A 20,279-nucleotide genomic window follows, 5' to 3' on the forward strand; every position below is an offset into this window, starting at 1 on the left:
CTCTCTCTCTCTCTCTCTCTCTCTCTCTCTCTCTCTCTCTCTCTCTCCTCCTCCCGCAGCCAAGACTCCACTGGAGCAAAGTTAACCCGGGCGCTGAGATGGCTCTATGGTCTCCACTTTAGGCGCTAGAATGGCTCCGGTTGCAATGGAGCAATGACCCAGATGAGCAGAGCATTGCCCCCTAGTTGCCATGCCAGGTGGATCCCAGTCAGACGCATGTGGGAGTCTGTCTCTCTGCCTCCCTGCTTCTCACTTCAGAAAAAAAAAAATTACTAGGATACCCATTAACCTGGTAACAGAGACAACCTTGGGAAGATGATTAAGGATATCTTGTCTTTACCTTTTTGTGTTTTTTAAAATAAGAGGTCTCTATTTATTGCATAGTTAAATATATACATTTAACAACTATACAATAAAACAAAAAGGTAGGACACAATGAGTATTAGGGACTAGCATGTGGGCTAGGAGTAAGATGTATCAAGCCTAAAATGTGTCATCCCTTCTCCTGGGATGACAAAGGAAATGCCAATGGCACTATGAACAGAGTGCCTGCAGGCTAATGGTAGAGCTTTCCTATCATTATTGTGGACACAATAGCAAAATCCAGGGTGAATGACAATACCAGGAGGCAGAGTCAAACTCTACTGTAGTTAAGAGTTACTGATTCAAGGCCCACATGGAAACTTCTAGGACAGTCTTTGGTCCTGTTTAATCCAACACATTTGCTAATTTTCTCAACCTCTCACTCATTCCACAGACATCTGAGAGCTTACTATGTGTCAGTCATGCAGAAGATACCAAATGATCTCTGTCTAAAGCCAAGAATACTGAAAAGTAAAAGGCAAAAATTAAAAAACAGCATGACAAACGCTCAACTGCGGTGTTGCAGTAGCTGCAAGGGTGGGCCTGACCCTAGCCTGCCCTCTTGAAGGAGCTACCATCTATGCCAAAGGCCTGTTCACCTAAAGAGAGAGCACGGAGCTAGGAAATACCACTAACACCAAAAATGACACACGCGTGAACTGGAAAAGGTTGACAAGCTAAAACATACCATGTGAAACCATTTGCAGTGACTGAAAAATCCAGCCTTTAGGCTGCTGGAGGTCCCTTTTGTTTTGAGGCCTCAGCAAAAGCTGACCACTTGTCAGAGGCCTCTAAGCAGAGCCAGGTTTCTGGAGAGTGAAGAAGGGAGCCCGTGTCAGGTGAGGACTGGCTGAAGGCACACCCTAACTTTTCCAGGGCCACCAACCCTCTCTGAGCCCCTGACTCCAGCCCTTTGCATTTTCTCTCAGGGAATCAACCACAGCCAACAGACTCAGGAATTTCAAGAGCCCTGACTGTGTTCTTGGTCCGCCCACTGCGGGCAGGGGCTGCTGGGAGATAGCCTGCTTGGCCCCCAGCAGCAGGCGGCAGTCTGCCGCACACTTTCAGTCCGCAAGATCTCTAATGTCCCTCCTATTGCACACAAGAAAAGAAGAAACACACACCAAGCTCCAAGGCTCTGTACCCAAGGCAGGTGTGTCACCCTCCCAAACCTTTGTGTTTCTCCATTTAAAGAAGAGAGTGGACTAGATAACTTCGAAGGGATCCTCCAGCTCTGACACGCAATAAGTACGTGGTCCACTCTTCTCCTGGAAGAATTCATTGTTAAAAGGGACTTCAAAGACAGGGTGATGCTTCACACAAGTGAGTGAATGATACAATTCTGGGCACTCAAGAGTTCTCATTTGCCTGACCAGGCGGTGGCACAGTGGATAGAGCGTTGGACTGGGATGCGGAGGACCCAGGTTCAAGACCCCGAGGTCACCAGCTTGAGCGCGGGCTTATCTAGTTTGAGCAAAGCTCACCAGCTTGGACCCAAGGTTGCTAGCTTGAGCAAGGGGTTACTCGGTCTGCTGTAGCCCACGGTCAAGGCACATATGAGAAAGCAATCAATGAACGACTAAGGTGCCACAACAAAAAACAGATCATTGATGCTTCTCATCACTCTGCATTCCTGTCTGTCTGTCTCTATCTCTCTCTCTCTCTAACTCTCGCTCTGTTTTTGTAAAAAAAATAAAAATAAACATATAAAGTACTCTTTAAAAAAGAAGAGAGTTCTCATTTGAGTCCTCATCCTAGCACAGGAAGTGCTCTGACAGGGACCCTCCATCGATACTGACCTCTTCAATGACGACCGAGACAGCACCTGCGCAGCCTGGTTCATGGCCCTGACCCACGCGTTCATGTCTTCCTGGGTGTCGGCGCTGAAGTAGTAGGTCCTCATGCCCGACTGCTCGGCCTGGGAGCCCCCCATGGAGCTGCCGTAGATGAGCGCTCGCATCCCAGCGTGCACAGCCTGGAAGACAGAGGTTAGCACAAGTTTCACTTCCAGGAACAAGCACAAGTCGTCCCCCTTCCCAGACTAAAAGTCCAAGCACCGACCAGCTTGTTTCCACACCTGGGAAACGCCACCGCTGGCTCCCCTTCCTCAGCACAGCCAGCTGTGTCTGTGCCCCACAGGAAAGCCCTGCAGCTGTTACCTGTTTCTGACTCATCTTACTCATGCATAGGGACGGGCAAGCACCCAGGGCCTATGTGAGAAAGAGACTTTAAATAGACCCTCATTCTGCAGAAGCAGACTCGCGGGAATCCCTGTTTTGGTTCTGCGACACATGATTACTGGAACGGAGTCAAAACCCAGCTGCAACAGCAGGCAGCGTGGTGCAGATATTCACTGCGCTTCATGGCACAGGCACAGGACGTGCTGCGTGCTGGTCAAAGGAGCTGCCGCTCTCTGCACAGAGCCACTACAAAGTCTGACAGAGCTAACATCTCAGTGAAAATCCTTGCGCACCTACTGTGTGCTGGGAAGCCTCACGGTGCTTTCATACGAATCCTTGCAAAGAGCCTGTGAAGAGACACTGGGAATGACCACTGAAAAGCACCTGGGATGGTTTCCAAACAAGAAGCAACAGCAGTTCTTTCCCTTGTGCCCTGATAAGCAGGGGCCTGTCTTTTTAATTTGCAAGGAAGAGCCTTACCAAATCTACATTAGAAGAGGAGGTCAAAAAAGGCAAGGAGGGCCCTGGCCGGTTGGCTCAGTGGTAGAGCGTCGGCCTGGGGTGCGGAAGTTCTGGGTTCGATTCCCGGCCAGGGCACACAGGAGAAGCGCCCATCTGCTTCTCCACCCCTCCCCCTCTCCTTCCTCTCTGTCTCTCTCTTCCCCTCCTGCAGCGAAGCTCCACTGGAGCAAAGATGGCTCGGGCGCTGGGGATGGCTCCTTGGCCTCTGCCCCAGGTGCTAGAGTGGCTCTGGTCGCAACAGAGAGATGCCCCGGAGGGGCAGAGCATCGCCCCCTGGTGGGCATGCCGGGTGGATCCCGGTCGGGCGCATGCAGGAGTCTGTCTGACTATCTCTCCCCGTTTCCAGCTTCAGAAATAGAAAAGAAAAAAAAAGAAAAAAGAAAAAAGAAAAAAAAGGCAAGAAGGGAGTTACTGAGTGACTACTATATATGTGTCTCTTGGCTACTGCTATGAGTTTAATCTCATTTTAATCCCACTGGCCTTGAGAGGTAGGGGCAGAATCTGTTTCACAGATGTAACAAATGAAGGTTTGAGGTGTTAAGTAACTTTCCCATATTTCCACATCTACAAACAGATTATTTACAGCACTTATCATTGCCTGCCATTATTTATTTTACATATTTGTTTATTGTCTGTCTCTTCACTCTAGGGCAGTGGTAGTCAACCTGATCCCTACCACCCACTAGTGGGTGTTCTAGCTTTCATGGTGGGTGGTAGCGGAGTAACCAAAGTATAAATGAAAAGATAGATTTAACTATAGTAAGTTGTTTTATAAAGATTTATTCTGCCTGACCTGTGGTGGCGCAGTGGATAAAGCATCAATCTGGAAATGCTGAGGTCGCTGGTTCAAAACCCTGGGCTTGCCTGGTCAAGGCACATATGGGAGTTGATGCTTCTAGCTCCTCCCCCCTTCTCTCTCTCTGTCTCTCTCTCCTCTCTCTCCCTCTCTGTCTCTCGCCCTCTCTCTCTCCTCTCTAAAATGAATAAATTAAAAAATTTTAAAAAAAAAGATTTATTCTGCCAAACTTAGCGAAAATCCGACATAAAGTACTTGGTAAGTAATTATTATTATATGCTTTAACTTGCTGTAACTCTGCTTTATAAATTTTATAAAGTAAAGTTACTTCCCTACTTTATAAATCACCATTACTGTGGAACCAGTGGGCAGTTAGAAAATTTTACTACTAACATAGATATAAAAGTGGGCGGTAGGTATAAAAAGGTTGACTACCCCTGACCTAGACTATAAGACTTCATCTATTTTTTTTTACTACTGTATCACCAGGAACAGTGCCTGGCATATAACAGATGCTCAATAAATATTTGTTGAATGAATGAAGAGTTGGAGCCAGGATTTACACCAAAGTCTGCCTGGTTCTGAGTCTAAGCTTCTCTGTACAATGCTCCCAGGTCTCATTCAGAAGTGAGGCTGATTATATATATATCCCTGGTCTGATAATCTGGATCCAGAATGAAAGGCAAGGACCAGTCAGAGGAAACCAAATGAGAACCAATTAGAAGCTGAAAAATGACATGCTTCCAAACTCACTAATGGTCATAAATGAAACCTGTCAAACTGTCGGCATTTACTGCTCCCCACACTAACATCTAAGTCCAAAATGCCTATTAAATAGGGGCCTGTTTCGAATGTCTGGATTCATCCAGCCCAGTACCAGGGAAATACAGGCAAACTTGACCTGCAGCAAAGGGTCCCTACAGTAGCCAAAGCAAACATGATTTCCTTGTTTGTACATATAAGGGGTCATCTACTGTCCCAGGAAGGATTCCTTCTATTTTAGCAAGGTGGAGATGGGGCAGTAAGAACAGAATAAGAAGACACCTGTGCATGTCTTATTGTGAATCAGCAGAAATTCTTAGAGAAGTTCCTCTGCGCCTGACTTGTGGTGGTGCGGTGGATAAAGCATTGACCTGGAATGCTGAGATCACTGGTCCAAATCCCCAGGCTTACCCAGTCAAGGCATTTACGAGATGCAACTACTACTATAAATTGATGCTTTCCAGCTCCTTCCCTTCCCCCCTTTCTCTCTCTCTAAAAACTAATATACAATCTTTAAAAAAAAAAAAAAGGGAGGGGCCCTGGCCGGTTGGCTCAGAGGTAGAGCGTCGGCCTAGCGTGCGGAGGACCCAGGTTCGATTCCCGGCCAGGGCACACAGGAAAAGTGCCCATTTGCTTCTCCACCCCTCCGCCACGCCTTCCTCTTTGTCTCTCTCTTCCCCTCCCGCAGCCAAGGCTCCATTGGAGCAGAGATGGCCCGGGCGCTGGGGATGGCTCTGTGGCCTCTGCCCCAGGCGCTAGAGTGGCTCTGGTCGCAACATGGCGACGCCCAGGATGGGCAGAGCATCGCCCCCTGGTGGGCAGAGCATCGCCCCATGGTGGGCATGCCGGGTGGATCCCAGTCGGGCGCATGCGGGAGTCTGTCTGACTGTCTCTCCCTGTTTCCAGCTTCAGAAAAGTGAAAAAAAAAAAAAAAAAAAAAAAAAAGGAAATAAAAGTTCCTCTGGACAATGACCCCATAAGATCTCTGACAGCCTCTCCCAGACTTTCTGCCCAGACAGACAGCTCTGGGACGGGCACTCACCCCACCAGACACAAGGCCACCCACAAACAAAGGGAACCCTCAAAGGTATGAGAAACCAGGTCCCTGCAGTACAAGGGTTCATGGAGCCAGCCTTGTCCAGGAGATCAAGATGGGACACAATTCAAACACGGAGAGTTTATATGTCTGTCTGCAAATGGACCTGGGAGTTAGAGCCATCATTACAAAGGAGTTACACGTGATCATGAATATAACCTCAGTTGCTAATCAAACCGCCATTAGGTGCCATGCCCAGCTGCCCTTGGCTCTAAACAGCAGGTCCCCAACTACATTCTGTCTGTGCTTGGACATCTTAGACGTATTAACTATGAAGTCAAGAAGTACAGGACGTTCCCTTTCCATCTGGCCAACTGATCCAGTCCAAAGTGCCCTGAGCCTAAGGAAGATGCCAGAGCCAAGACGACATGAAGTCGCATCTCGAAGATGCTCCCTTCCCTTCTGCTCTTCACTTCCCAGTTAAAACGATCCTGCTCAGCAACTGTGCATGACTGAATCGGCACCAGGCCATGCCCAAAGGAAACGAGGATGTAAGCAATGAAGATTTTAGGCGACAACCGTAATGCCCCAGGATATGACTGCTCCTCCGGCTCTTATGACTCAGGTCTTGATAGAACACTAGTGAGGCAAGCGGAAGGCTCACACCTCAAGTCCCCAACGTCAGCCTGCAGCACGGAGAAGCCTAGGTGGGGACATATAGGAGCACTGAAAGGCCAGAGCCTATGATTAGCTGACTGATTCATTCTCTAACTTAACCATTCAACAATAATTTATCACTTATTGAGCTGTACTGGAAGTTGAAGAAAAAACCTTAAGTAAGGCCAAGACCTTAAGGAAGGTCTTTCTCCTCAAAAGACCACAGACAAGTAACTGCAGCTGCAGGAAGTGCGATCAAGAAGTTCAGGTTGCTGTGAGACAGGGTAACGGGAGCCTGGCCTGATGGGAGAGGGACTTCCCTAAGGAAATGACATTTAAGCTGCTTTCTACATTATACACATGTATTTTAGGAGGAGTGGCACAGAGGGCATGTGTGCTACCCCACGATAGACAAGAGTACAGTATGCTTCAAGGAGGAGGTCAGCATGACTGGCTCAGTGAAGCAAGATGAAGTGATGTTACTGCAGTGGGCAGGGCCAGGTCACTGGGGCCCTATGGTCGCATTAGGGCTTTATCTCATTTATAAGCACAATGAGAAGCAATTAAATGGTTTAAGCTTTAGAAGTGATGCGATCAGATTTTGTTTGGTAAAACTACTCTGGCTGCCATGTGGAGAAGAAGTTAAAGACAGGCAGAGCCAGGTGAGGGGACTGGGTTGGGAGCCACTACAGGAGTGCAGGTGGGAGATGGTGGTGGGCAGAGAGAAGGAGAGGAGAGGAGGAGCAGGCAGAAAGGAGGGGAGGCGCCGGCAAGAGGAGGGGAGGAGCGGGCAGGGAGGAGGAGAGGAGCGGGCAGAGAGGAGGGGAGGAGCGGGCAGGGAGGAGGGGAGGAGCGGGCAGGGAGGAAGAGAGGAGTGGGCAGGGAGGAGGGGAGGCGCGGGCAGAGAGGAGGGGAGGAACGGGCAGGGAGGAGGAGAGGAGTGGGCAGAGAGGAGGGGAGAAGTGGGCGGAGAGGAGGGGAGGAGTGGGCAGGGAGGAGGGGAGGTGCGGGCAGGGAGGAAGAGAGGAGTGGGCAGGGAGGAGGGGAGGAGCGGGCAGAGAGGAGGGGAGGAATGGGCAGGGAGGAGGAGAGGAGCGGGCAGAGAGGAGGGGAGGAGCGGGCAGGGAGGAGGGGAGGAGCGGGCAGGGAGGAGAAGAGGAGCGGGCAGAGAGGAGGGGAGGAGCGGGCAGGGAGGAAGAGAGGAGTGGGCAGAGAGGAGGGGAGGAATGGGCAGGGAGGAAGAGAGGAGTGGGCAGAGAGGAGGGGAGGAGCGGGCAGGGAGGAGGGGAGGAGCGGGCAGGGAGGAGGAGAGGAGCGGGCAGAGAGGAGGGGAGGAGTGGGCACAGAGGAGGGGAGGAGTGGGCAGAGAGGAGGGGAAGAGCGGGCAGGGAGGAGGGGAGGAGCGGGCAGGGAGGAGGAGAGGAGCGGGCAGAGAGGAGGGGAGGAGTGGGCACAGAGGAGGGGAGGAGTGGGCAGAGAGGAGGGGAAGAGCGGGCAGAGAGGAGGAGAGGAGTGGGCACAGAGGAGGGGAGGCGCGGGCAGAGAGGAGGGGAGGAACGGGCAGGGAGGAGGAGAGGAGTGGGCAGAGAGGAGGGGAGAAGTGGGCGGAGAGGAGGGGAGAAGTGGGCAGGGAGGAGGGGAGGTGCGGGCAGGGAGGAAGAGAGGAGTGGGCAGGGAGGAGGGGAGGAGCGGGCAGAGAGGAGGGGAGGAATGGGCAGGGAGGAGGAGAGGAGCGGGCAGAGAGGAGGGGAGGAGCGGGCAGGGAGGAGGGGAGGAGCGGGCAGGGAGGAGGAGAGGAGCGGGCAGAGAGGAGGGGAGGAGCGGGCAGGGAGGAAGAGAGGAGTGGGCAGAGAGGAGGGGAGGAATGGGCAGGGAGGAAGAAAGGAGTGGGCAGAGAGGAGGGGAGGAGCGGGCAGGGAGGAGGAGAGGAGCGGGCAGAGAGGAGGGGAGGAGCGGGCAGGGAGGAGGGGAGGAGCGGGCAGGGAGGAAGAGAGGAGTGGGCAGGGAGGAGGGGAGGCGCGGGCAGAGAGGAGGGGAGGAACGGGCAGGGAGGAGGAGAGGAGTGGGCAGAGAGGAGGGGAGAAGTGGGCGGAGAGGAGGGGAGGAGTGGGCAGGGAGGAGGGGAGGTGCGGGCAGGGAGGAAGAGAGGAGTGGGCAGGGAGGAGGGGAGGAGCGGGCAGAGAGGAGGGGAGGAATGGGCAGGGAGGAGGAGAGGAGCGGGCAGAGAGGAGGGGAGGAGCGGGCAGGGAGGAGGGGAGGAGCGGGCAGGGAGGAGGAGAGGAGTGGGCAGAGAGGAGGGGAGGAGCGGGCAGGGAGGAAGAGAGGAGTGGGCAGAGAGGAGGGGAGGAATGGGCAGGGAGGAAGAAAGGAGTGGGCAGAGAGGAGGGGAGGAGCGGGCAGGGAGGAGGGGAGGAGCGGGCAGGGAGGAGGAGAGGAGCGGGCAGAGAGGAGGGGAGGAGTGGGCACAGAGGAGGGGAGGAGTGGGCAGAGAGGAGGGGAAGAGCGGGCAGAGAGGAGGGGAAGAGCGGGCAGAGTGTGGAGAGAACTGGTGGGAAACATCAGCACGACATGGTGAGGGGCTGGATATGAGCGTCAAGGATAAGTCTCGCAGGTTTATGACTTACAGAAACAGTGGTGCCTTTCGGTTGAAATTATGAAACAAACTCCTCATGTCCAACCTTTGGGCTGACTCGCCCAGGGAAGAACTCTGGCTCCTGGAGTCAGCCTGAGGTCCACAGTGGGCTCTGCCTCTTACCCCTGGGTAACCCTGGGCAAATGGTGCCACCTCCTGTGCCTCTGTTTCTGCATCTTGAAAACGAAACTGGGCCCTGGCCGGTTGGCTCAGTGGTAGAGCATCAGCCTGGCGTGCGGAAGTCCCGGGTTCGATTCCCAACCAGGGCACACAGGAGAGTTGCCCATCTGCTTCTCCACCCCTCCCCGTCTCCTTCCTCTCTGTCTCTCTCTTCCCCTCCCGCAGCTGAGGCTCCATTGGAGCAAAGATGGCCAGGGCGCTGGGGATGGCTCCTCGGTCTCTGCCTCAGGCGCTAGAGTGGCTCTGGTCGCGACAGAGCGACGCCCCGGAGGGGCAGAGCATCGCCCCCTGGTGGGCGTGCCGGGTGGATCCCGGTCGGGTGCATGCGGGAGTCTGTCTGACTGCCTCCCTGTTTCCAGTTTCGGAAGAATCCAAGAAGAAAAAAAAAGAAAACGAAACTGTGGGTAACAGTAGTATTTACAGGCAGTCCCTGGGTTCTGAGTAAGGTAGGTTCCGTAGGTTTGTTCTTAAGTTAACTTTGTATATATGTTGGAACAGGTACATTTCCTTATTAAATGCAACTTAAGACAGATGTTTGTCTTAACATAGAATTTATTTTTACTTTTCTGTGCATATAAATACTCAAACATTTTCAAACCTACACAATCTATCTCGTTTGTAACCCAAGGACTGCCTGTACCTTGTAAAGCCATACGAGCACTAAATGAGATAATGCACATTCAGTGCTTCCGGCACAGCTTGCCATTCTGTAAGGCTCCGAAAGAGTTAGTTGATGTTACTATAGGAGCAGTCGCTTGAGGAACCTAAGGTGGCTGACTAATGAGCTTTCTAGAAACTTTAAAAGACTCTTCTCTGCCTCTCCCCAATCACTAAACATGACTACAAATAAACCTTAACCCATCTTCACTTGGGAAATGAAGGCAGTGTGCCTCACCAGGACTCCGAGAGAGGACAGCTCCACATGGTCTCTGTCTGCAGAACGGGGAGGCCCCACCTCCCCAGGCAGAATTACAGAACTCACCAAAGGGCGGGTGAAAGAGCTCTGGATGGGCAAATCAACCACTTACAGTGCAGTGATACAAGAGCTGCGGAGGCACAGGAGGGTGCCACACCTGTCTGGAGGGCCCAGGGAAGGCTTCCTGGAGGAGATGACCCTTTGGCAAAGGCCTGTAGGCAAGTAATGTCCTGGGCCTTCAGGCAATCTATTAAGGCTGCAGGAAAAGCACATATGGGAGTGGCTAAAAATGGGGTTGATAAGCTGGGGCTTTGTGATCTGAGACTAGACTTTATCCTGTAGGTAGCGGGGAGCCACTGAAAGGTTTACGGTGGGAGGACAAACCTGAACAGATGTGCGATTCAGGAACAGTGTGGAGGATGGACTGGAGACTGCAGGGGAGTGTGAAGGCTGAAGCCAACTCTACAGAGCACTCTCTGTGTGCTAGGCACGTTCTCGCAGTAAGTTAGTTACCCAGGGGAGGGACTGTTGCCGACCCAGGACAGTGACAGCAGCAGTGCAGAGGATGAGACAGATTTGAGGGATAAAAGAGTAAAATTAAAATGGGAACCTGACCAGGTGGTGGGGCAGTGGGTAGAGCATCGGCCTAGGATGCTGAGGACCCAGGTTCAAAATCTCAGGTCACCTGCTTGAGCGCGAGCTCATCCAGCTTGAGCACAGGTTTGCTGGCTTGAGAGTGGGATCGAAAACATGACCCCATGGTGGCTGGCTCAAGGAGTCACTGGCTCTGCTGCAACCCCTGGGTCAAGGCACATATGAGAAAGCTGTCAATGAACAACTAAGGTGCTTCTCGTGAGTTGATGCTTCTCATCTCTCTCCCTTCCTGTCTGTCTGTCTGTCTGTCTCTCTCTCTCTCTCTCTAGGAAAGAAATTGAAGTGGGAGAGGAAAAGGGCAGCTTTCTTGTTCTCCTCTTATTCTTTAATAACCCCGATGCTGATGCACACTGTACAATATCAGCCCCACAAAGGCAAGGACTTTGTCCTTTCCATTCTGTGCCAAGTAAAACCACAGAATACAACAAATGTTTGTTGAATATAAATAAGTAAAAACCCTCATCTCTTGGCTGGCCTTCAGCCAGAATTTGGCAGAGGGTTTTACTCTTTCGGGTGGCATGCACCCTTTTGACAGTTTGGTGAATCTATGAACTCTTCTCAAAATATTTTTAAGGACACAAATAAAATAAAGGAAGTATACTGAAATATAGTTATCAAAATATTTTTAAATGTGAAATAGTGATACAGGTGCTTCTTTAATAACACATTATAAAACAAATGTTGTAATAATTATTGTAATTTCAAAGTAAGGATGCTCATAAATGATATTTCAAGATTTTTACAGTTACACTGTGATGTGAGAATATCTCTGGTTTCTATTGGTGACCAACACACAGGTGCTGCTAATACCTGTTAAGACCTGCTTTCTCAATCAAAAGAAATGTTATAGGTTGAAAAACAGAAAAGGTGTGCTTTGTCCACTGACACTAGAGGGTCTGCAGACTCAGGTCAGGACTCCTTGGTTTTGAGAGAGGGAGAATGGCTGCAATCGGGGTAGTGGTATTGTATGGGGTTGTTTTTGGTTTTTTTTGGAACTGCATTTGGAATATTCTCAAAGTAACTGATCATAACTATATATATTGTATTTTAACACCTTTTTGGTAGTTGTGAAAACAGATTGTAGGAAAACCTGTCTGTAGTAGCTTTTCTCTGCTCTCAGGTCCTGAGGGTCTCCCCGAAGGCCCCCCACAAACACATACATGCCTTCTGTCTCTCAGACAAAAGATTTAGGGAACACTCTCAGTGAAGGCATTTCCGCACTGAAGGTCCTCGGACCCTTGGCTGAATGGAGTTGTTTTCTGCTCCAGCTCCTGGGTCCGAAGCACCAAGCTTGCTCAGAGGTGACCCAAAGGCCGAGGGTGCCTGTGCGTCCACTAGGAGATCTTTGGGGAGGTGCCCCAGGGGAGGAAGGCAGAACGCCTCAGACACCCTGCTTGGCTCAGCCTGCAGACCTGGCTGTGCTCAGGGTCCATCTAGCACTCAGCCTCCCTGGTGATGTGTAGGGTCTGCGGGGCTGCAGGCAGAGTTGAAAGAAAAGACCAGGAGGGGACCACATACCCTTTCAGGCTGTGCCTTTATCTTCCACTATAGATAACCCTGAACGACCTCAAGCAAGGTGTCCTAGCAAGAGCATTTCAGCTCTGGAAATGGAGAACTGACATTAGAAACGGACACAAGGTCCAGGACACAAAATACTGTGCATTCCTCAGTGTGCCCAGGCGCACGGAAGCTGAGCTGCCCAGGAGGCCCTCTCTGACCCTCAGGGAATGGTGCTGCAACCCGAAAAGAAAGGGCGCCCCTTCACACTCAGGAAACCACAGCCCTTTCTGGAGGACCAGCTGAACACCACCACCTGTCTGCAGTAGCTTTTCTCTGCTCTCAGGCCCTGAGGGTCTCCCCGAAGGCCCCCCACAAACACATATATGCCTTCTGCCTCTCAGACAAAAAATTTAGGGAACACTCACAGTGAAGTCTAAGAAAAAAAATTTTTTGATCAACAACACATAAAAGATGTTTTCCTAGAATCTGTTTTCACAACTACCAAAAAAAGTGTTAAAATATAATATATATAGTTATGATCAGTTACTTTGAGAATATTCCAAATGCTATTAAAAAAGAAAAAAATCCCATGCAATACCAACTGCATGTCCAACAGCAACACTTGATCCTACAAGGGAAGGGGTCACAAGAAAGACTTTTCAGGCTGCAAAAGACCAGTCTGAAACCTATGGAACAAAATGCTTTCAGAGCCAGCAATAAGCAGGAGCTTATTGATATAAACTATAAACTACAAATAGTTTCCTGAAGGGTATTGCTAGTGCAATAACAACAAACATTAATTCAAATCACCTCCCACCTCCCACAACGTGTGTGCAGGAGGCGACCAAAATGAGATGCGAAAGTAAAGCTAGGGGAAGACAAAGGAATCATCTTCCCTCCCTGTAATTCAGCCGAAAGAGGATCTAGTTCTGGTTTGAGTTCCTGTCTCTAGCATCTTCCAGTTTTGTGACTTTGGGCAAGTTTCCTCAGTGTTCTGATCCGTGTGTTCCTAATCGAAAACATGGAGCTGATGATACTGACCTCACAGGCTACCTAGAAACATGAAATGAGCTAACATGATAACAGTGCTCCTCAAATCATAAAAGTTTCTGCAGACACAGATATAAGACAATACTATATCATGCAACAGGAAGTGGGAGAGGACTGGAGAACCTTTAACCCACTGCAATTCTGGAGTCACTGTGGATCAGACAGTCCGGGGAAGATAAAGACACCTCACAGCTGTCAATGAACAAAGCTGAAACATCAGCCCAGGAAGGAAAAGTAGAGGAAAATAAGACTGGATTTTCCAACCATCACCACCACAATGGACCCCAGATCGAGAGGCTGGGGCAAGCTATCACTTGTCAGTGATGCCACGGACATTGCGTACCAACAATTTCCTTTAGTCCTTCCAGAGACTGGATGGTGTCTCATGCTTTCCCATGGTCCTTTAAAACTATCTATGGCTGGAAAATGTGACTTCTGTTCAACCTCTGCTTTAATACCTACTGCTAAGTACTCCTTTGTACTCCCAATATGGAAATAGCCAAGCTCTATTAGTAGTACAGTCAGGCGTCCTCACCCCAGCTTGAAATGCAAGCCACCACTTTGTATTCTGAGCAGCGTGAGGGGTGTTTTCCTGCTCCAACTGCCAGTAATGTGGACCTTCAACCCATCCCTCCCCCCACTATACCTAGGGATCCAAGAAATACCAGCAGTGAAGGAATCTGTGGAGGTCACTGAAGGAGATGGCCTCAAGATTCCCCCAGTTTGGGCCTGACCACCATCCTTCCGGAGCCTCCACAGCCAGCTGTGAAGATGCTAGAGGCTGGCAAAGGACGGCCATCAACTATCATGGCCCCATTCACTCCAAATGGCACAGCGACAAAGGAAATAGAAAAAGACAAATCCTTTTACTGGTAAAGGGATTCCCCCAGAGCCTGACCAGGTGGTGGCGCAGTGGATAAAGCATCGAACTGGGATGTGGAGGACCCAGGTTTGAAACTCCGAGGTCACTAGCTTGAGCACAGGCTCACCGGCTTGAGTGAGGGGTTGCTGGCTTGAGATTGAGATCATAGACATGACCCCATGGTCACTGGTTTGAGTCCAAAGGTCACTGGCTTGAAGCCCAAGGTCGCTGACTTGAGCCCAAGGCTGCTGGCTTGAGTAAGGGGTCACTAGCCCTGCTGTAGCCACCCCCCCCCCCGGTCAAGGCACATATGAGAAAGTAATCACTGAACAACTAAGGAGCTGCAACAAAGAATTGATGCTTCTCATCTCTTTCCCCTCCTATATGTCTGTCCCTATCTATCCTTCTCTCTGACTCTGTCTCGGTCAAAAAAAAGGGGGGGGGGATTTCCTCAGAAACCTTCAATGGTCCAGAAAATCAACCAAATTTGATTCAAATTGCTTTTCAACAATATAAACAAAATGGACAAACCTGAAAAATCTCTTCAACAGGCAGGCCCCCTTACCCCCACTGTAAGTTTTCATGATGTAACTGATATAAATCCATTATGAGGGACCACCATTTGCACTAAATGGCTGGATGCTAGTTGGACAGGCTGATTACAGTGATAAGAAAGATTACAAAGGGCTGTGTCTGATTTGCAATCACAGGATTGGAAGAGAAAGGAAAAGAAGGGTCTAAATATCTGAGCAGGCCGGAGGACTCAAAAGCTCAGAATCAAATGAAGGTACTTGTGACATGATGTTACTTTTGTGTAAAGAAGTTCTAACTTTGTTAACTTGAGCCTGAAACTCTAGCTTAACTTCTTCCCCTTTTCCACAAAAAGAAATGCTTTTATAAAGCCTTTTTTGGGAAGACAGTTGCATAGGATGGAATTTGGGCCCTAGCGGAGAGGTGGCAGTACCTTGAAGGAATACTTGCGGCTTATGCGGTCCTCAGGGCCCACAGGCGATATCACGTAGCTGGGCAGAGGGATGCTCCCAAGGACCACTTCTTCTCGGCTGTCTTTGAATGGAAAAACACATCAGAATAACCTTCTGTGGCACCTTCCAGGAGCTGGGCCATCCCACCGCCCTAGTTCAGGGCTCCTTATCTCTCCCTGGGATGACTGCATTCACTGATGGTCCATTCAGCTCTTCCTTGGGGACCTGTGTGCTAATGCTAGAACTACACTGGTGAATAGCCACGGCCCTCTCCCCAAGGGCTGAAACAAATGTGTAAACATGCTCAACTCAGCCTGCTAACTCCTAAAATACCACAGCATACCAAGGGCTGAGGAAATACAGAGGCAGGGGAGACATCATCTCGGGAAGTTGAGAAGGCTTTAGAAAGTGATATTTAACGTGTTTTTAAAGGATCAGGAGGGGCATTCTGGGTAGAGCCAATCTCATAGGCAAAGTTAGAGCATGTGTGAAACACCCTACCTTAACATCTATTCTCATCCTCCTCCAAAGCATCTTTATTACCAGAGGCAACTTCCTGATGACAACTGGTCCTGTCACTCTCTTACTCAAAGGCACTTTGGACACATACTGCCCGATGGACAGAGCATGAAGCCCAACCTCCTCTGCCTGGTGTCACATCCCTATTGCCTTCTGGCCCTTACCCACCTCCTGAACCGCATCTCCTAGTGCAGCCTCCATGCAAGACTCTCTCTGGCCTCACAGGTCCGTCAATCCACTTTCTTCTGCTTCTAGAACTTTACTAAAGTGTCTCCTCTGCTAGTAATTTCCTAAAGTGTCTCCTCTGCTAGTAATTTCCATCACCCCCCCACACACACACACACACAGCAAAGCAGTACCTACCCTTAAAAGCCCAACACAAATCCCATCTCTTCTAAGAGGTTTCCCCAAATGTTCCACTATGCAATTAATTAATTAATTTCTTACTGCCCCTAAACTGCCTAAGCACTGGATGTCTTCTAAAGCACCTATCACAGTCTAGTTTTATCTTAAAAGTAAGCCATCTCTGGCCCTGGCCAAGTGGTTCAGTGGATTGAGCGTCATCCTGGTGCAACAAGATTGTAGTTCAATCCCCGGAAAGGGCACATACAAGAAGCAACCAATGAGTGCACAACTAAATAGTGTCTTTATCTGTCTTTCTCTCTCTCCCTTCCTCTCTCTCTTAAATCAACGGGGGGAAATATTTAAAGGTATTAAAAAAAAAGAAAAGCTCTCTTTTCCTCCGTATTTTAAGGCTTGCTTTCTTTCTCATCATTTCACAGCCCCTAACTCTATGTACTGGCACTCCATAAACGTTCATATGGCCAACTCAATTCACCAGTTGTCCATAGACTATCACAGTGGGTAAATCCAGATGTCAGGTTACAAAATACAGTGATTTACCTCTACTTCCTACCTCTCCAGATTGTGTCAAAGGTGTGCTTATGTTCTAAGTGGGGCAGAGGTTGATACAACTGCAGATCTTGAGACTCTAAATAGTAGCAAACCAGATTCTATTTATTTTAACTAAATAAATAGAACTTCCAGTGCTGGGACTTGTAACAATGATGTCACCAACCATCCATATATGTAAAACTTAATAGTATGGCAGGTCAACAGGTTATTAACTAGCTCAATCACGGACTCTAAGAAGACCACCATTTGCGTCACCTTACCACCCTCTCTAGCACAAGGAGCCCTTGGTGGCTCGAGCCTCAGCTCACCTTTATAGTAGAACAAGCAATAATCGGCAAGCACAAACCACCTCCTTTTCCACAGCCGCATCCCAGAACTGTCCTGCAAAGCAAAGCAAACTTATCAATGTCTGAGTAGTAGACTGTTCTCCCTCCCCCCAATCTTGACTTGCCCATATTCACTCTCTCTTTCAATAAATTAATGAATTTGTATTGCACACACACCCTTTTACTAGGAAATTAAAACTTATATTCAATGATGGTAGATATCCAGGAAGTTGCACCCATCCCTGGAAACATTAATATATTATAAGCACCCTTCTGTTAGAAAGGAACTTATGAGAAAAAAAAAAAGAAAGGAACTTATGAATACAAAAATACAGTTCTTCCTTTAAGAATGAAATCAGCTTTTAAGAAAAAGAAAGTAGTTAATTAAGTGCCATACTACAAAATACTTTCACTTGTGCTGTTTAGAAAACTGGTTTGCGCCTGACCTGTGGTGGCGCAGTGGATAAAGCATCGACCTGGAATGCTGAGGTTGATGGTTCGAAACCCCAGGCTTGCCTGGTCAAGGCACATATGGGAGTTGATGCTTCCTGCTACTCCCCCTGTTCTATCTCTTACCTCTCTCTCTCTCTGTCCTCTATCTTTCCAATAAAAATAAAGAAAGAAAGAAAGAAAGAAAGAAAGAAAGAAAGAAAGAAAGAAAGAAAGAAAGAAAGAAAACTGGTTTGCATAGTATAAAACAAAGAGTTTAAGTTAGCTAATTAATCAATGAGGCAAAGTTCTCATTTGATTAGTTCAGTTCTCCACCATGAGACTGTTCTTGTTTCTACCATAAGACACTGTATTTATCCTATTTTTTTATTTTTTAGTGAGAGAGAGAGAAAGAAAGAGAGGGACAGCAGGTAGAAAGGAAGAGAGATGAGAAGCATCAACTTGTTGTTGCAGCACTTTAGTTGTTCAATTGCTTGCTTTCTCATATGTGCCTGGACTGGGGTGGGGGGCTCCGGCTGAGCCAGTGACCCTTTGCTCAAATCAGTGACCTTGGGCTTCAAGCCAGCAACCTTTGGGCTCAAGCCAGTGACATGGGGGTCGTGTCTATGGTCCAACGCCCAAGCTAGAGACCCTGCGCTCAAGCCAGTGATGTCAGGGTTTTGAACCTGGGATCTCAGCATCCCAAGTCGAAGCTCTACCCACTGCACCACCACCTGGTCAGGCAGAAACTGTATTTTTCTTCCATCCAATATAAAGCACCTTGGATTTTTTTGCTATTAAATTATCTGATAATAAAAATCTGTCTTTTCTAAAATGTAAATGATTATATATATTTATTTTAAACATTTTAGATAATTATGAAAAATTTTTAAAAGACATGCTCCTGGTAGGATAACAGTGTTTTAGAGTCAATTTTCTCACAAACCTAGGAAAATCCCAGAGTTTTTATAGGTGTTAAAACTGTCTTCCTTTTGCAAATATTTTTGACAGTCTTAAATTAAAAAAAAAAATCTGTTTCTAGACCTAATAACATGAAGTTTGTTCATTGTGCACCTACTGATGTGCTAAAAACATATTTAATTTGCTGAGTTCATGCATTTCTCGGTTTTATCTTCACCATTGACCAGATAATCTCTAAGCATACGGTAGTTGTTTTGTTTGGAAAACTCTCCATACTTCTATATGTGGTTCAAACATCACTTCCTTCAGGAAGTCTTCCAGGACTCCCCCACGCAAAGCTGTGTTCTCTCTGCTGTGTATCCACAGCACTCCACAGGGCCTCAGTTATCAGGTCACAGCAGCAGAGGGGCCTGGGCCTGGGGTTATTTATCATTGCTTTCCCTTCACATTTCAAAGGAGCATCCTTTTATTCAATGGATGCAGGGAAGCAAATGAAAAAAGTCAGAGGGTTAAATTACTCAGGTGAGAAAAGAGATGAACATAAGAAAAGAGAGTGAGAACAAGCTGTGAGGAAGGGGTATCTTTAAGAGAGGGGCTGGCCTGACCAGGTGGTGGTGGCGCAGTGGATAGAGCATCGGACTGGGATGCGGAGGACCCAGGTTCGAGACCCCAAGGTCACCAGCTTGAGTGCGGGCTCATCTAGTTTGAGCAAAGCTCACCAGCTTGGAACCAAGGTCGCTGGCTCGAGCAAGGAGTCACTCGGTCTGCGGTAGCGCCCCCCCCCCCCCCCGTCCCCATCAAGACACATATGAGAAAACAATCAGTGAACAACTAAAGTGCTGCAACAAAGAATTGATGCTTCTCATCTCTCTCCCTTCCTGTCTGTCTGTCCCTATCTGTCCCTCTGTCTGACTCTCACCAAACCTCCCCCCAAAACCCCAAAAACAAAACAAAAAAAAACCCAGAGAGGGTGCCAGAGGAGAGGTGACAGAAGAGGACGTGGTGGTTGCCATGGGGAGCAGAACGCGGGAGACAGATTCACAGGGACCGTTAGAGATTTCATCTGCGTGGTGTGCAATGTAAATGCCCTGCTCTGTCTTCCCATAAATCCTTTGGTAAAAATGTGAATCATTGCTTTTAGAGTTTGATCTGGGGGGGGGGGGGGTTTGTTTGTTTTTTCCCCCAGAAAATAGGATATGTGAGAGACTGTGCCAGGTGAGGATACAACACGTGAGAGATGTGTCTGCATACCGCCCCACAGACAAACCATGAGTTCCTCGAGTGCAGGAACCGCAAGCTATTCATCTCCTTATATTTGCTGTGAGGGCACTTGGAACAGGGCAGGTACCTGGTGAATGAACGGACAGGCAGCACGGAGAGGAGACAAGAGGAGCACGGTCTCTGGCCCTGGGGGTTCACAGCCTACCGTGGCAGAGGACAGTGGTGAGGACAGAGATGGAGGGTGGCCCCGGGGCAGACAGCGCTGACAGGCTGTGGGAGAGGGCGGGCCCATGACGGTGCTGAGGTTTCTAACCCGAGCACCTGGGAGAACAGCGACTCATCCTCATGACCCAGAACAGCAGGCGGGGGAGAGAGGTGGGGTCAGGAGACAAGGAGCTGAGTGGGCTGATCTGGAACATGAGGTGCTGCGGAGCTAGATATGTGTGCTAGACCAGGGGAAGGGAAAAAATGGGATTTTTTTGCCAGATGATAACAGAGACGCTTTAACATCAGCAAGGCACATACTGGCAGTGGGGCTGGTTTCATGGTGGCCCACCCACTCCAGCTCCTGGGCCCCAGGGCAGCAAATGGCATCAAGGGCCAAAGTGGTTAAAGGGGTTTACAGGAGGGGAAACTGTAGTCAGTGAGTGAACAGTCTACTCAAAAAATGAACAGCAGCCTGACCAGGCAGTGGCACAGTGGATAGGGCGTCGACTGGGATGCAGAAGACCCAGGTTCGAGACCCCGCGGTCGCCAGCTTGAGCGAGGGCTCATCTGGTTTGAGCAAAAGCTCACTAGCTTGAGCCCCAGGTCGCTGGCTCGAGCAAGGGGTTACTTGGTCTGCTGAAGGCCCGC

General features: G+C 49.2%; 1 protein-coding gene and 1 non-coding gene across 5 annotated transcripts in view; one reads left to right on the forward strand and one right to left on the reverse strand.

Annotated features, from left to right (window-relative positions):
* The window catches only part of PLEKHA7 (pleckstrin homology domain containing A7), a 246,843-nt gene that overhangs the window by 65,152 nt on the left and 161,412 nt on the right, over positions 1 to 20,279 (reverse strand). For all 4 annotated transcript variants that reach the window (XM_066251040.1, XM_066251042.1, XM_066251043.1 and 1 more), the window contains 3 exons: positions 16,836 to 16,908; positions 15,075 to 15,175; positions 2,163 to 2,338 (listed from right to left, as the gene is read on the reverse strand). In XM_066251040.1, coding sequence (XP_066107137.1) covers positions 2,163 to 2,338; positions 15,075 to 15,175; positions 16,836 to 16,908 — 350 coding nt within the window. The remainder of the gene's footprint in view (positions 1 to 2,162; positions 2,339 to 15,074; positions 15,176 to 16,835; positions 16,909 to 20,279) is intronic.
* TRNAP-GGG (transfer RNA proline (anticodon GGG)) lies at positions 3,065 to 3,140 on the forward strand. Its single transcript has one exon. It is a non-coding gene; the product is annotated as a tRNA-Pro (tRNA).

This window comes from Saccopteryx bilineata, chromosome 1 (assembly GCF_036850765.1).
Source record: "Saccopteryx bilineata isolate mSacBil1 chromosome 1, mSacBil1_pri_phased_curated, whole genome shotgun sequence".
Classification (NCBI taxonomy): Eukaryota; Metazoa; Chordata; class Mammalia; order Chiroptera; family Emballonuridae; genus Saccopteryx; species Saccopteryx bilineata.